We start from the raw sequence: 18228 nt of genomic DNA, 5'->3' as shown, positions 1-18228 counted from the left end.
TTAATTGCTACAACTCTTTGTTACTTTTTCATTTAACCAGGGTGATTTTCTTATCGCTCTAGTCTTAAAATTCCAGCTATAAGGTCAAAGAATGAGAAAAAGGTTCCTATTCTTCTCAAAACGTGGAGTGCTATCATCAGACGGATGAGACGTTTCAAATGAGCTGTCACTCGCCACAAATCGGAGCACAATCACAATTGACTCACAGCACTTTCATAGTTAAGTTTTTAAGTATAGAATAAATAACTCAGTGTAAACAAATGAAGAGACCGATATTCTTGCCAAAGTAATCAATTAGTCTAATTTCAGTAAAAAGTAGTGTCTGACCCCTTAGAATCTCCTCTGCTGTGAGTCAATTGTGATTGTGCTCCGATTTGTGGCGAGTGACAGCTTATTTGAAACGTCTCATCCGCCTGATGATAGCGCTACACACTTTGAGAAGAATAGGAACCTTTTTTTCTCATTCTTTGACCTTATGGCTGGAATTTTAAGACTAGGGCGATAAGAAAATCGCCCTGGTTAAATGAAAAAGTCACAAAGAGTTGTAGCAATTAAGAAAATATTGAATGTTATGGTAAATCTAAGGCCTATTGTTTTTCGCTTCATAAAACACTGCATAGGACATAATAAGCCAAAGCAAAGCCGTCGCCCGCTTTTTTGTATGCCAAGGATTTTAAATTTCATAAAAAAAATTTATTTGGGAACAAAATTTAATTCAAGACTTTTAAACGCGGTAAGACGTATATATAATGAATCAGAGAAAAATGGCCTTTAAATTGAGCTACTAGTCAAGCAGATAAGGTTTAGTCCCCAAAAATAGTGTCTGACCCCTTAGAATCTCCTCTGCTGTTAGTCAATTGTGATTGTGCTCCGATTTGTGGCAAGTGACAGCTCATTTGAAACGTCTCATCCGTCTGATGATAGCACTCCACATTTTGAGAAGAATAGGAACCTTTCCTCATTCTTTGACCATATGGCTAGAATTTTAAGACTAGGGCGATAAGAAAATCACCCTGGTTAAATAAAAAAGTCACAAAGAATTGTAGCAATGAAGGAAATACTAAATGCTATGGTAAATTGTTTTTCACTTCATAAAAACACTGTATAGGACACAATAAGCCAAAGCAAGGCCATCGCCCGCTTTTTTGTAAAACAAGGATTTTGAATTTCTTAAAAAAAAAAACTTTATTTGGGAACTAAATTGAATTCAAAACTTTTAGACGCGATAAGACGTATATATTATGAATCAGCAAAACATGGGCTTTAAAATGAGCTACTAGTCAAGCAGATAAGGTTTAGTCCCAAAGAGGAGTGTCTGACCCCTTAGAATCTTCTCTGCAGTGATTCAATTGTGATTTTGCTCCGATTCATAGCGAGTGACAGCTCATTTGAAACGTCTCATCCGTATGATGATAGCACTCCACGTTTTGAGAAGAATAGGAACCTTTTTCTCATTCTTTGACCTTATGGCTGGAATTTTAAGACTAGGGCGATAAGAAAATCGCCCTGGCTAAATAAAAAAGTCACAAAGAGTTGTAGCAATGAAGGAAATGCTAAATGTTATGGTAATGTTATGGTAAATTGTTTTTCACTTCATAAAAACACTGTATAGTATAGGACATAATAAGCCAAAGCAAGGCCATCGCCCGCTTTTTTGTAAGACAAGGATTTTGAATTTCTTAAAAAAAAAAATTTGTTTGGGAACTAAATTGAATTCATAAATTTTAGACACAGTAAGACGTATATATTATGAATCAGCAAAACATAGGCTTTAAGATGAGCTACTAGTCAAACAGATAAGATTTAGTCCCAAAAAGTAGTGTCTGACCCCTTAGAATCTTCTCTGCTGTGAGTCAATTGTGTTAAAGTATTTTTAATAGTCCTTTAGGTTAAAGGAGACAAAATTTGGCAACACTGTAATCAATTTGAAAGATTGGGCGATCGGTGAGGGATGTTTTCTTCAAAATTTGGCAACACTCAACATAGGGCGATGGCCAGGGCGATGGGTGATGGGCTATTACTTCAGGCTGGTGAAAATGCATCATATTTAATATACTACAAAATAGACATTACTTCAGGCTGGTGCATTTTCGACGCATAAATCAATCGGCGTCTTTAAAATATTTCCAGGGATCATCCACATGAACATCTTCAGTGTTATGCTCTCTTTAATCCACAGAAATAAACGAATAAAATATGTAGTATATGGTTATGCAGCTCCATATCAATATTTTATGATTTTATAATTGACACAAATATAGAGAACTCGTAAAATTATCGGGTTACAGGAGGACTGAGGCACAGAGCTCTCTCCCTGATGATGTGCCTTTCTTTCTCTAAACGAAAATTGGTCAGAAAAAAAAACACAAGGCTGCCACCAAGTCTTGACAATAAAAATAGTACATTTAGGTACTTTTGAAGTAAAAAAAGTGACCAAATAGTAACCAACAGTGAAAAAAAGGCACCATATTTAGGGACCCACAAATAACAATGACTGGTCAAGATCGCCAGCTTTGGCACCGTTGCAAGATAGCCTCATAAAACTAGACACTGAATTCAGGTCTAGATGATCATCATTAGCTTCTTTTTTTTTTCAGATACATTGAATTTATTCATATACAAGGATACAATGAAAAAAAAGGAAAGAAAACACAAAACAAAAGCTGAACATTGCACAGTACTGACTTTAGAAATCACTGCCTTCAAATCACTTCTTTTTCTTGAAGAGAAGCGACGAAATCAAGCTTGCCTGCCTTTTCAACACTTTCTGCTGTATGCATTCGTTTTTCTTGGCAGTTTCTCTTTCTTCACTTAGCCTTTTCGTTGCTGCTTCAACCATTGCCTGGGCAAACTCAATTTCCACGAGGTCTTTCGCCTTTATCGCCTTCTTTAGTATTTCATTAGCTTCCTCGATCAGCTAATCAGTAACTTTTCTTTGTTCAGTGGGATTCGATTTTATGTCTTTGAGATTTTCTTCCAATGCTTCAATCTTCTTCTTTTCGCTTGCTATCAGCTGCTTGTTTTCTTTCTGCTTGGCAAGTTTCTCTTCTTCCTCATTTCGACGCGCTTCCATTTCATCTTTTTTCCTACGCTCATTTTGAAGATGGGCTTTGTAACTCTGACTTGAAGCCCGGCCAAGATCAAGCAGCTCTCGCGTAATTGGCAAACATTCAGGTCGGTTTCCGTATCTCTTCATACCATCACAAATCACTAGCCTTGCATTTAGCATCTTCAAATCCATGCAGGTTTTATCCTCAGTTAAAATACGACCTGACTTTGAAAAAGTTCTCTCGACATCGGCATTGCCATGTGACAGGGACAAATTGGCCTTTACTGCCCCAGATCTCTGAGGGTACTTTGGGTTACCTTGACCGTCTTTCAGTTCAAAAAAATACTTCCAAAATTCTTCAACACTATGTGTGGCAATTGTCGGCTCAGGCTCAAGCTGTACTAGCGCCCACTCATATTTGACTCTGTCACAGTTTACAGTGAAACGCATCACTTGACAGATCTTCAACAAGTCGGAGGAACTTGTGGGAAGCTTAAGATTATCACGGCGAAGGCAACAAAAATATTTCAAGACAGATCCAGGTGGAGGCATCTTTTGCAAAACATGCTTGGACGTAGAAACGTAGGTTTCTTTGACCTTGGTACGAAATTGAGCACGTTCTAACACTGACAGATTTGCAAAGCATTCTCCAACTCATTTGCCACACTCTACGTTTTCTAAGGAAAGAAACTTATCAAACACATCTAAATCTGCGACCACGACGCTCCGTCTCTTGTGGATATCCGCTAGAACATCAGGTTTCAAGCACCTACTCAGCAAGATAAGCAGAAGCCTGCTCATTTCTTCATATAGAATATGGTCCAGAGGATACTCCCGCTGGAACATTCCAGTGAAGCCAGCAAACAAGTCAGCCAGTGAGACGACGAACAAAACCAGAGCTTTTGTTGCAGGTGATTTTAGCAACGAAACGATTTCAGTATATCCACTGGACTTCATTAGCTGTTTCTGTTTTGACGGAATGTACTTAAAAAAGAACTCAGTAAGTCCATCCCACTGCTCGAGGAGCCTCCTCGCTGCTTCTGTAAGAGTAAGCACCGGGAGGTAACATGTCTCACAAAACGATCAACTGGAAGGTCAAGGGACGATTGTATCTTCGTGTATTACCCTGCTCGTAGGGGCCACCCATGAAAAAAGTAGTACACACGAATTACAAGGTCAGAAACAGCCTGTCTGTGTACTTCTACACCTTTCAAAAAAACATTGTGAATCATATGAATATTACAGGTGCCAACATCAATGAGGCCTCTCTCACTACGTAGCAACTTAACCTCTTAATTAAAAAGTCGCCCCCCTTTCTTGTTGACATTTGGAACGTCGCTGCCCAACATCAGAAGATTAGCAGAAGGTAAATCGGCATTAGCCAAGGACTGTTGCAAATGTGCTAGCAGATCCTCTGCTGTGGCTCTTCCAACAAAGAAAGTCTCCAAATGACAGCAGGAAATTTTTCTGCCAACTCAGACCAATATCGTGTCGTGACGTTCAGTTCTTTCACACCTTCGGCGTTTGTTGTTTCATCATATAGCAATGTGAAAAAGGAAGAGCCAATGTCTTCAAGGAACCTTTTTCTAAAATAGGGATACTATGCTTCTGTTATTATATAACCGAGCTTAGTTCCCCCAAGACTAAAGTCTTTAGCAGCAGGATCTCCAAACACTGCTCTAAAAACATCAAAGAGACCATCGCACGAAGCTGCTGACATATCTGATACCACATTCTATAGAGCCCAAATCAGTTCTGCCTTTAGCGACGCATCTCTCTTTGCAATCATTTGCAGTTCAACTTGGTGATCCTTTCCAGAAGCAAGAGTCAAATGTTCACAGGCAGCAGATCTTGGCTGAAGAATTAGCTGCAAGGGATTCAGCGAAGCTCTCACATTTTCTACGTGCTTTGCTCCTTGGGATTTTTGTAGTATCGCTTGTCACCCTTTAACACAACTGAAAGTCTTGCAACAAACTTTACAAAAAGCCTCTTCATCACTCTTTGTGGATGCGCACCAGTCACCCACGCATCATCCCGAGTCGTCGACTTTTTTTTAACCAAGTGGAGTTGAACTTACACTTCCCCATTGCAAGAACCTTCAACATTGAATAACATTAAAATCTGCAAAAAGAACATTAATATCTAACGGTGCTACAAAGTGGATATTACCATGACCTTCGTTAGCATGACATTGAAACAGCCAAAACTGTGTCCTGGACATTCTTTAAGACAAGGAATAGTATGGTTGCAACTGTGAAATGATCAGGTGAAACCCAAATAATTTTTTTGTTACACTGCATGTGTGTAGATGTGTCTACATGTGTGTCAGATGTGGATCTGACAAAACCATTTTATTACAAGTTTTCGCATGTTTAAGCATTATTTGAAAACGGAATGAAAAAAAAGTCCAAGTGCCATAGAATAAAACAAAATAGTCTCGCACATGACCAACCACTACGCATTATGAGGGGAAAACAGTTCATAGACCTGATGTGCTTTTCAAGGTTCCTCTACAAAAAAGTGACTTTTAGGAACTTTTGAACAAAATAGTGCCTTTTTAGGGACCTTTTCAAAAATTGTGACTTTTAGGGAAATAGTGACCTCGGTGGCAGCCCTGCAAACATTTTTAAAATCATGGATTAAAATCCTTCAATTCATAACATTTGCTTCGAAAAATTTAAATGATTTTGACCTCAACCGAAGGGTCAATATTGTTCCTAATGAATTTGGAATAGGTTACTGACGAAGTGACCCTTGGTTCCAAAAGCTTTGTTTTTAACAGAAAACGTCCGTTTTTGCATCAACTTCAAATTTCATCCGTTTTGCTGCAAGTTTAAGTATCGTGACGGTTCAGCGGCCGCGCCGAGATATTTCTACTGACCCGTAAAAAACGCATCCATTAATTTGAATTGAAACCTTTTTTAGAAAATACAATGAAAATAACTAACACTAATCATAACACTAAAACAAAACATAATCATAACACAAAAATCACATAGCACATAACATAAAAACATAATCATAACACAAAACACTAATAATATTTGTTAGAAATCGTCCATTAATATATGACAAAGGAAATGAGGAACGTTCAAAGAAACATTCAATCTTCAAGGCCAGGGAAGACATTTCCAGAGAAAAGAACTTAGAAGGCAAGAATTATATTATTAATTAGGCATAGCTAGCCTAGGCTAATACAGGCTAATTTTTTGAATATTTTTTATTCACTTCTGGGACTTGATTTAGCCTATTGATAGACTCACGATTCGTTTAGTTTTGTAGATTTGTCGTAGGAAATGCTTGGATCTTGCTGAATTTGTCGCTCGACAAATAAAATATTTTGCAATTTTGCTGGAGCAGAAAGTCACTCGAGAGATAAACGTCTGCAATGGAAGAGCCAGAACAAGAGTTTGCTGGTTGGACACAAGCACGGAAAAAGTGCCACCCTCTTCCTGTGCCATCTCTACGACCCTAATATATCAACCTATGATCAAACTTACTTACCCTTAAAAGGTACAATGTCAGATCTGATAACAAATCCTTGTTCAGTGGAGCAGAAAGCCGCTCGAGATATACACGTCTGTGATGGAAGAGCCAAAACTCGTGTCTGTTTCTCTGACACCAGCACGCAATAAGTGCTATCGCCGTTCGAAGAATCTTGAGATTGTGATGGTGAGCTTTGGGATATACCAGGGTTTCTGGTAGGAGTTCCTGCAAAAAGCCGATGTTTATTATTCAGTCACCTTTAAGGTTACTATCAATGACTCAATTATTAAATTAGAATATAATTTTTTACGAGACACTATGTGCATCTTAGCAGTAGCGTACCTCCGGATTTTTCATTAGGGGGGGAGAGGGTAAGAGGGGGTCCGCACCCAGGGAGTCAAGGGGTGTTGGATATCCTTCATGGGGAAGTAAATTTGGAACATCTGTGAAAAAAAGCCTAAATTCGTTTTCAAGATGTCTAAAAACTATTTCAGAGAAATAAAAACTATAATTTTGAGAAATTATTTTATAATGGATACTGAGCGTCAAAAGAAAAAAAAAGTAAAGGTGAAAGCAAAGACAGAGGAAAAATTCTGCCAAATAAGAGAAAAAAGCTAAATCCATGGGGAACATTAGAAAAACCGTAAAGAGGGAGGGGGTTTGGAGCGGAGGCCTTATTCTAGTGATAAAAAACACCAGAAAAATGATTTAATAGGAGTGTACAATTTCACACAATTTAGTAAGATAGATTTTAAATTATGACCAAAAATTAGTTTCTGGCGTTGTTACCATCATGCAGTGATGGCAACACAGTCGTTTGGGAAAACAAGAGATCAAAGTTAGTTGGTTTCTAGCCAATTTTGGTGACTAGCCGCAAAATTCCACCCCCTATTTGCCTTTAAATAATCACTTTTCTGGTAGGAATTCCTGAAAAAAAGTGGAATATTTATTGTTTGGCCACAAATAATGTTTTCTCTAACTATTCAATTCAATACATCATAATCCCTAATTGTTTTTATGAGACAGGTACATGCATAAAAATACTTTTGAGGGACAGAGCGCCAAAGTTCTGCCAGGTCAGAGAAAACCTAAGAAATTACAAGAGATTTGTGGTGAATTTGGAGAGAATCGTGGGGAGGGAGTGAGCTTGGACCAAAGGCCCCAAATGCACCTGTCTGGCATGAGAATACAGCCAATATTGTGTTCAGAAACACTCGTTACGATGGTTTGAGGCTTAATGGCATTCCAGTTACATAAAAGAAATTTGAAAGGCCAGATCAGAAATATTATCCCATCCTTTCCTGATGCCTGATGCCATTCCAGTTGCCCTTTCCTGATGGAAAGGGCAACTCTCCATCCTCCAAAGGTGGAATCCAAAGTAAGACAACTTGTAGAACAAAATGAAAATTCAAAAAAAGACATATTAATAAAAATAAATTACATCCCCACTAATGTACTATAATGTAAGTTTGGAATATAAGCATGCTCGGCTTTATACGGATAAAGTTTGCCCAATATAAGCTTTAATGCGAACCCCTTAATCAAAAGACATTAATGCCGTTAACTTACATAGGAAATAGGTTAATATATCCATCTGAAAGAAGGATATTACATTTATGAAGAATTTGTTATGTCCCCAAGCCGGTTCCATTTTCATGTTCCTAAGTTCCGTAGTGCTCTGGCTAGATGAGAAAGGCCCGAAAACCTTTGAAGACTAAGTGATCATTATTTTATAAGCTGGATTTTAAGCTGGAGGGTGTAGTTAGAGAGGGGAATGTCCGACAGCTTGCAAAATATATGGTGAGGATGGGGAAACTGAATATTAGTCTGCCCCACTTCTAATTAGTTTTTTTTAGTGTGGAGGCAACTGACCTTTGCGGCCTGAGTTACAGTTTAATTTGGTAAGTCCACCCGTAATAATAACAATAATGATAAAAGTTCTCTAATGAGCTTCAAATCCATTTTTTGTGGTAAGAGAATAAGGTCTTAATAGATAAACGAAAAAGAAGAAGAGTAAACAACCCAAACAGTTTCCCCTACAAAACTATCTATTGCTTTCAATCTATTAGAAAAGTTTTCGTTTTATTAAAAAAAAGTTTCCCCTTTTTCTCCGTAGAAAGCTTTGGAGACCATTACGAGGCCTGTGGCCTTTCACCTGTAGTCTAGACTGAAAAACTACTGATCTGCAACCAAGCTGTCAAAGTAGAAACACAACAAGTTCATTCTCCCCTACCCCATCTATCCAAATAGTACTAGACATTTGGAATGAATTTCATACCTAAGTATATCACGAAGAGCTATTAAAAAAAATAGCTCTGCGTTGTATTTTATTAATAATTATAATTTTTTTTATTATTTTTATTATTAATAAATATAATATAATAAATGAATAAATATAACACATATTATTGGCCTATATCAATAAAATATATAAAACTAATAAATACAATAAATATAAACATGTGAATTTATAATTATAACAAATAATGGTTTAGGGTGGCATGCAATAGAACGTCAGTAAAATCGTAGCCAAAATGTATAGCGTAATAGCTAATTAATTAATAATCATTTCCATTGAAGTGTTTTGAAAAGCAATTAGCAGAAAATAAACACTGGAAATTACCAACAATCCTACAATATATATGCAACACAAATTACCTAAATATGGTGTTGAGGGGCGGTGACATCACTCTTATTTTGGATTCATTGTTCATCGTAATTTCTGTTCTTATTGAGTTTCAAAATGGTAAATAATACCGACGAAATCAATATAATAGATAGGTAATATAATAAGTAACTGCGGTGGTATTAATACAAGGTCAGTAGTATCGTAGCGTCACCTACTTAAAAAATAACAGTTCAAATATTTTGAACACCAATGGGTAGGAAAACTGCTTGAAATTATATATTATATATGTTAAATAAGTTGTCTATACGGTGCTGAGAGGCTGCAACAACCCCTTATTTGAGATATTTTATATTCTTTTTTTCAGTTTAGACCACGAGATTGGTCTGCATTGCAACGTCAATAAAATCGTGTTGTTACTTGTAGTGAAAAAATAACTTAAAAAATTAATTTTCAGCTCAAATCTTTTAAAAAGGAACTGGTAAAAAAAACAAAAAAAAATTAAAAATTACCAACCGGCTATATTTGTTCCAAAAGACTTTGAGTAAAGCACTAGTGAATTATCAGAATCCACAATATAGCGCTGCCTGAGTAAACAGCCATATACTACCATCTATTGTTTTTTGTTTTCCCCCATCAATTCGTATGAAAAGATGAACCGTAAAAAAATCAGGAGGGGCTCATTCAATTCGAAATCGAAAGATCTGGTGCCCTTCTTAATAGTCAAAACGGATTGAAGCAAAAGTGATTGGAGGGCGACCAGTCCCTTTCCGTGCCATTTATTACTACCAGCCCCCCTTAGCCCTCCAAGACAACTAATAACACTTTGAGATAGTCATTTTATTCAAAATAGAGAAAAGGTCCAACATTTATATCTCTGGGGACGGCATGAACCCCAAAGATCCTTAAGAATGGGCCATAATTGATGGAAATTGCCAATTCATAACGTAAAAAGGAAGGTTTAATTTGGGTGTGTGATCGGCGTAACACTCTCAGGATCGGGCTCTAGGCCAAAAGGCTAAAAATAATTTACCGTGTGAGGGGGAGGGTGGTAGAGAGTCTGGAAATAGACCCAAAACTTTTGTCCCTGATCAGTTTGAAGCTTTTATACTTGGGTCTAGATGAACATAATGTGCCAAATAATGCTCCAGGGTATCCCCCCCCCAATTAGGCTAAAAAAGTCCTAATTTTGTTTCGCTCCGATCGGCTCAAAACTCATTTATCTAAGTCTTCGCACTTTGGGACCCCAATGACAAAGAAAATCAAAAAGAAATATTGGCTCCCACAAAAACATGGCTCAAAAAGGGCCTACAATTTGCAGAGAAACTTGTGAGCGGGGGGTGGGGTGGGGTTAGAGGGTTTGAACCCCCCCCCCCACGAAATGATTGTTTGACTTGTAAAAACGTAACAAAAATGGATATAAACAAATTTTGAATGCATTTTTTGAGTTTTTTTTGTGTAACCCCCCCCCCCCCGAAAAAAAATCTTTGAGTAAAACCCCCTTCGAAAAAAATCCTGGGTACGGTCTTGCTTGTGAGGGAGCTCGTTCCATTGAAAATGGAAGTTCTAGCGCCATTTACGAAGTCCAAAAGTGATTTTAGGGGATAAAGCCTCCCTTCTGTGCTCTTTTCTCCTAGCATTCTTCGTAACCTGACACAGGATTAAAATTTTGAGATGGCTATTTGGTGTAAAAATGTCGGAAGGTATAATAAGTATGCCTCCAGTCTTGACAACAACCCAGCAGCTCAAGGGCTACGCCCCAAAATTGTGCAAATTATCTATTGTTCACAGATAGGTTTTTACTATCCTAAATAAAAGTTTGGGTCAAATGGAACCTAAATTTCAACTTAGGGGAGGGGGCAGAGGTAAATCAAAAGACACTGTGTTTATCTAGACTATCGAAATAGCATATCTGCAGTATCTCAAAAACAGATTGGAACTTGAAGTTAAAACTTACAGGTACTATTGTGGAGAGGAAAGGGGAGGGTGAGGCGAGGGAAAGTCAAATTTGTGTTGGGGGGGGGGCTAAAAAATTTAGGCCTCTGCTGATCGTTTATGGACTATAAGTCCCTTGACAATTATAATTGTTCATGTCTTAGCAGCGAGGTAAATAAAAAGACGCTACATATTGTACCGATTGTACCGATTTGAATCTTTAAGGGAGTTTGGATCTTTTAAAGGAGGCCAAGTGGACATCGAGTATTAACTTTTAGATGGTGAAGAGGAAGGGGGAGGCTAGAGTTCAATTTATCCAGACATTTTTGCACTGTAAACCTCTATGGGACAAAAATCTACTCACAATTAATTAGTAAAGTAAATCAAAAGACATTATGCCTTACCCGGGGATCGAAACAGCGCATAGGTAATATCTTGGGGACAACTTTGGAGATCAAGTTGAACCTTTCATTGAGTGGGGAGGGGAGGAGAGAGGAGTGGACCTTGAATTTACCATGGAGGTAGGGGAAAGGGGAAAGAGATTAAGAGTCTAAAAATTTTGTTTCCAGCTGTATGAGACTTTTGACACTAGGAGCCTTTGAGACTTTGACCCTGTTGGAAGAGAATCTATTCCCTTGAAATAGCGATATAAACCAATAGAAATCATGTGTACCTAGGTTATCAAAATAGCGCATCTACATTAGCCCAGGAAGAGCTTGGGGGTCAAATTGAAATTTTCAGGAGATGTTAGGGGGCACAGTGGACCTCAAATTTTGACTTAGGAGCCTGGGAGGAGAAGGAAAAGTAAATTGATAGAAACTATGTATTTAGGATATCAAAATGGCAGATCTGCAACATCTCTGGAATGATAATTCTGGATTCAGCTGAAAGGTTTGGGATGCTGGAGGTGGGGAGGGCAGAGGAATTGATACTTCCTATTTAGAAGGAGATGTGGAGGCCAAAAATGAAAGTTTCCGAACCACTTAATACGCATTTCATCTCTCGAATCAGCTTGAAGATGAAATTCTTAAGTTTCTTGGTAAGAACACCCCCTACGCAGAAAGCAAAGTTGAAACTAATTTTGGCCGCATCGATTTGATAAATCCAAAAATAGGCCCAGTTTATAATTTTTTTTTCCTGATAGGTTTGTAACTTATATGGCATGTAGAGCCAGGCGGACCTTAATGGGAACAAAAATATTTCAATATAATATTTTAATATTTAAGATTTAACGTATGTTATAATATTTAAATATTTAATGCTTTAATAATTTTAATATTTAAAAAACATATATACATGAACCTGAAATTGAGCCAACAAATTCTGTGCTCTCGGATTGGCTTAGACTTATTGGGCGTGTTGTCACAAAAAAGAGAACCTCACTGAAGACAAAGATATGGAAATAAATTGTCGTCTTCAGTTGTGATATCAAACAGTTAACAGTTAATAATTAAATTAAACATAAAGGATGGATACTACTATAGATGACATAATGAATGCTAAAACGAGCAGAAATTAAATTAGATAATCGAGTCAAATTCACTTAAGTTAAATTAACGACGATGAAATACAATATATTTTGAGCATTTTTTTTCTTATAATTATAACTATTAATAAAATAAAAATTTCCGAGACCTCTAGGAACTAATATCATATATAATAAACAATCAGTCTACTTTCATCAGTTCTTTTCAACAATCCTGCTCATTATGGTTATTTTCTTTTTTGTTGTTAGTGTAACATCCTCTTAAGGTGATTCGATACCTTGAAAATTATTTTGTGCGTCTCAGCGTCGGCTGACCGTCTTGAAGACAAAGGGTTCATTAGCAAACTTTCCTAGAACCCAAATTTTCTAGAACCCGAATTTCGAAGACTATTAGGCATCTGAAACGTGAAATCTATAATGCAACATAAATAAAGGTGAAATGATTCTTTATTAATAATTAATTACCATTTTTCTCAAGAATTATTTGAAGTCTAAGTGCAGTCTGCAAAAACTAGGCCTAGTTTAGCCTAAAAAAAACTTGGCAGGTTAAGCTGGATCAATGAGTTGAATCTGGACGGCCTAGTGGGGACATAATCCTGTTTTCTTTATCCTCCCCAGTGTTTTAAAGTACCCAAAAAACAGGAGTTTCTGGGCAAACAAACTCACCAAATGCCAGATGGCGTTAGTTGTTTTCTTTTTAACACTAGTGCCAGTAGCAATTGACAAAAAACACTTACTACTTTTGCCATCATCTTTCCAAGACTCCCAAGGAGGCGGAACTAAGCTACCAGAGGCGTCCAAAAAGGCAACACTGTGTATAGATCCTTTCAGACGGAATATAGTACCTAAAAAGATAATCACCCATTAATTCTGATTAATTAATTAAAGACTAGGAAAAGACGGCTATTATAGACATAAAAGCCGAAAATCTGGTGTAAATGAGCAAAATATTTTAGTTGTTGTACACTACCTTCTGCAAAAATGACCAATTTATATGTTTAGTCAGATAAGACTTAAATAAAAACTGATGCGGAAAAGGTAGAACCCAATCTACCAATAAAAGAATAGAGCCAATCAAACCTTTTCTCGTTATAGCCGTCGAAACTAGAATCGAACTACATACTTATTACTTATTGTTTGAATATACGATCAGGCAAACAGATGTGGAATTCCAGTGCTCCTTACGGTAAGAACCACCTTCTCATCATCAAGAAAACTAGCTTATGATTTAGGCTAAGTAACAGCAGTTATGAGGGGCCTTTGGTAATTTTTGCCAGGGGCCTTTGGTAACAGGCTCCTACAAAATATTGAAGTCTTTGTTTTACTGCATAAATAAGAAATAATATCACTGGTTTTATTTTAATTAAATTATAATGAAGTAGGATCATTTGCCCTTCTGCTCCCCCCCCCCCATGATGTGTCTGACACAATCTTGGAAAAAATGGAAAGACAAATTTTCCAACGGTGAGGGAATTCTGTTTTTATTATGTAATATCGGTAATGGTTAATTTCTGTGATGCATTGAATAACAAGCACCAAAGCCATATCGTTTAGAGCTGTGATTCCCAGTCTGGGGCACAGGCATCAGCAGTAGGACATGGGAGCATTTTGGTGGGTTATGCGCAGGACGTCCACCCTTCGGTTGACTATACTCTAGTCTACAGTTTTTTTTTTACCGTGTAAAATTTGCTTTAAACCGAGATGAACTAGGTTGTGTTCTTATTCCCAAGGAATTAATTATCTGCCTTAGTCCAGGCACTTTGTTATTGGGGAATGCCAGCTGGAGATAGGCGATTGCCACCTCTTAGATTTTTAAATATACTTTTTGTGTCTTCATAAAAGAAATGAAAAAAACTGTCGTCCTCTACCTTACGTTTTCGTGAATGGCTCCCATGTTTATATCGGTTGACTTTACTGAAAACGAAATATACTTTACAATATATATATATATATATATATATATATATATATATATATATATATATATATATATATATATATATATATATATATATATATATATATATATATATATATATATATATATATATATATATATATATATATATATATATATATATATATATATATATATATATATATATATATATATATATATATATATATATATATATATATATATATATATAGATATATAGATAGATAATTTTATTCACCCACTCGATACAAAACCACAAATGGCACGAATGGAGTACAAAAAAGAAGAAAAAAAAAAAACACTTAACTGCAAAAACAAAAACAAACGTTACAAAACACCGCCAATAAAAAAAAAAATTATTACAAAAACTCACTCAGGACGATTTGCAATGGCCAGACTACTAGGCCCAAGCGACCCCAAAAATTCAGAACGACGTTTCGTCACAGCAGCTATCGGATCTGTGATACCGAACCTTGCAGACATCTTGGAATTTTTAACCCACGGTGGGGTATTTAAAAGAAATTTTGCATATTTGTAAAAAAGTGATCGAAGGTTTCTTTTATCACTAACACTAAATATATGCCAAAACGGTGATAAAGCCAGAAAGTGTGGGATCACCAGTGCATTATATAGCCTAGCTCGAATTTGTCGATTATATTTCGCTTTAGTTGAAGATAGCGCCCCGTAAGCCTTACGTGCCTTTTCTGCGAAATTACTTATTTGGCGAGCACGTGTAGATGCCATGTTATGACCTATAGGCATTCCTAAGTACATTATGGAGTCAGACAGTGGAACCTCTTGAGCACCAAATTTGACAGCAAGATCTATACAATCTGCATTTCTCCTATTGAAAGCAACAATCTCGCTTTTACTTGCATTAAAAGATAGGCCTATCTCTCTATAAGCATCATCTAGAATCTGAAAATTTTCTTCAATACGAGACAAACATCTACTTAAATTAAAAATATCATCTGCGTAATTAAGTAATGTTACATCCAAACCTCGGAAAATGCAGCTCATTTGCACTAACTTTTGGGCCTCGAGAACACTATTATTATACAACCGGGGTGACGAAATTGCACCCTGCCTAATGCCCTTTCTAACCGGAATAGCTTTTGGTAATACAATCGGCCCGTTAGGAGACGGGACTTTAACTTGGACTCGAAGCTTCTTATACATATCCCGAAAAGGCAAAATAACCGATCGGTCCACACCACGTTTATGAGCAGACACTAATAACTGGGGATGTATCCCAGAATCAAAAGCACGTCTAACATCGTGACTCGCTAGAATAAGGGATTCATTCAGTTCATCAGCTTCAATTAATATATTAGCAAGAATATAATGGACGTGCTCGCGACCAACACCTTTTTTAAATCCGAACTGATTATCGGGGGTAGAACATTGAAAAGCAATATGATCTATAACTAGCAATTCCATAAGCTTACATAAAACCGGCGAAACAGTTATAGGGCGGTAAGATACACATTCAGACGGATTTTTCCCTTTTTTCAAAATAGGTGTAATTACTCCAGTACCAAAAACGTCGGGAACGAGACCAGAATTAAAGATAATTTGGAATAGAAGCTCTAAATGACTCAGGAGACCAGCAGTACCATGTACAAGATGCAACCCACACAACATGTCGACACCTTTCGATTGTTTCTTTTTTAATTTTGAAATTGCACGAATCAGATTAGGAACAGTTACTATGTAGCCAACACCAGAACTAGGCAATTCCATGAACTTATCAAGTTCGACTTCATATTTATCTTCAAGATCATGTTCGGGTGGAGAGAACTCAGAAGTAAAGTGGGACACCCAATCTTGCTCAGAGATCACAGGTTCAACACTATTCTGATCACCATTACGTTTAAGAAATCTCCACACAGCATTTGGATCATTACTTATCAATTGACTATGTTGATCGATCACTTCACATTTATGCTTAGACAAAATCTTGGCAAATCTGCGTTTGCTGAACAGCCGAACTTCATTTACAACACCTGATTTCGGACGACCACACTCGTTCCAGAGCCTAAGCCAAAATTTTGCACGACCACATGCTTCACTTAGAGCAGGGTTTTCGGACCACTTTAGAATTTCCGTTCCCACTCGGACTTTACGAATGGGGACCGCAGCGGCCTCGGCAGATAACAGTGCGTGAGATATTTCACTACAGTAGATGTTTAGTAGCAGCTGTTTTTCTTCATCTTGAATACATACACTCTGCTGTAGTAATTGGAACGGCACTTTAATCTTTGTGAGAATCTCATCCAATACGTAATGATAAGTAGCCAGGTCAATTTTACTCCAATTAGTTTTGATTTTCCACTTCTTTTCATTAGTTGGGGGGTTAGGAGAGGCAGGAATTACTCGACAAGTGTTTATAATTGGAAAGTGATCAGACGCGCTTACGCTCAGATCTACGTGCGAATTGCCGCAAGCTGGAGAGTGGATGGAACTTAGCATGAAGTCGAGAGATGAAGTCGAGCCAGAGTTATGGATATAAGTAAAACACAGATCATTGGTAGCAAGACGAAGACCGTCACAGGAAGATAGGAGGATCTGTGCTCGAGCGTTAGACTCATCAGTCAAGTCACAGTTCACGTCACCAGCGACTATACATTCAAGGCCCTGGCTAGAACAGCTGCCCACTGAACTCGATAGCTTACTGCAGGCTTCACTAAATTTTTTTTCTGATTTACTGTCTCTGTAGTCTGTTGGCATGTACACAGAGTGGATAACAGTTTTGTGCACCTTAACAGCAACAAAAAAGTCTGAAGATTTATACAGAATGGGATTTAACCTGCTGCTAACAAGAATTGCGATTCCACCGGACGGCCTTCCCCTGCCCGATGACTTTGCAGGAGTAGCAAATACTTTGACGCCATCGTTTATCTCAAGCAGACTAACGGCTTGATTCGAGAGGAAGTGTTCCTGCACACAGAGTACATCGTTATAACATACCAATCCTTCTAACAGTGGCATTTTATCAACCACTCCACCATTTAAGTTCCATGAAACAACCCGTATAGAATCACCGATCATTGTTTAGAAATTAGCTTCTGAGCTACTGGACATTGGAAGCTGTAGCACGGGTGTCGAGAAGAACCACACAGAGCGCATGTGGGGGCATTTTGGCATGGATTGTCCCGAGAGCTGGAATGATCTCCACCGCACTTTGAACATTTCGGGTGATCTACACAAGATTTTGCTGCATGTCCGTAGGACTGACAGTTGTAGCACTGCATCGGTAAGAATTTAAATTCTGTAATGGGTAGTCGCTCGTAACCAAAAATGGGCGGAGAGTTCATTGCGTTAAAGAGATGAGCTTTGCTTTCAAACTGTAATTTGAATGACCGAGTACTACCAATTTGTACGGCCTTAACACAGTTCGGTACAACTGAGCGCAGTTCGTCATCTGAAGTTTCAGTGGGAACGTGGCGGATTATTCCGAAGAAAGCGGGAGTTTTTACTTTAACACTTATAGTTGAGTCACTTTTACCCACTGCCTCAGCCAGGGACTCGGCAGCATTCTTGTTGTTCAAGACTACTCTCCATTCGGATTTCCTATGTTTCAGCTCCACAATGTTCGAACTAGTATCACCACATACTCTGTCCAAATAGGATTTCCGAGCGCTAGGGTTCGAAAGATCTTTCGGGGGATTCTTCAAAACAACCGCATATGACAGTTTCGACATGAT

At 37.6% G+C, this 18228-nt stretch overlaps 1 protein-coding gene across 1 annotated transcript in view; it reads right to left on the bottom strand.

Annotated features, from left to right (window-relative positions):
* Positions 1-18228, bottom strand: part of LOC148939886 (syntaxin-binding protein 5-like) — a 169120-nt gene that overhangs the window by 55686 nt on the left and 95206 nt on the right. Inside the window, exons 8-9 of the mRNA XM_089106469.1 lie at positions 13320-13427; positions 6554-6760 (exon numbers count right to left, since the gene is read on the bottom strand). Coding sequence (XP_088962595.1) covers positions 6554-6760; positions 13320-13427 — 315 coding nt within the window. The remainder of the gene's footprint in view (positions 1-6553; positions 6761-13319; positions 13428-18228) is intronic.

Source organism: Artemia sp. Qi Xiang Cuo, chromosome 20 (assembly GCF_049724085.1).
Source record: "Artemia sp. Qi Xiang Cuo chromosome 20, ASM4972408v1, whole genome shotgun sequence".
In the NCBI taxonomy this organism is placed as follows: domain Eukaryota; kingdom Metazoa; phylum Arthropoda; class Branchiopoda; order Anostraca; family Artemiidae; genus Artemia; species Artemia sp. Qi Xiang Cuo.
Note: the sequence above shows the minus strand (reverse complement) of the source record. Positions and strands in the feature narration are given on the sequence as shown.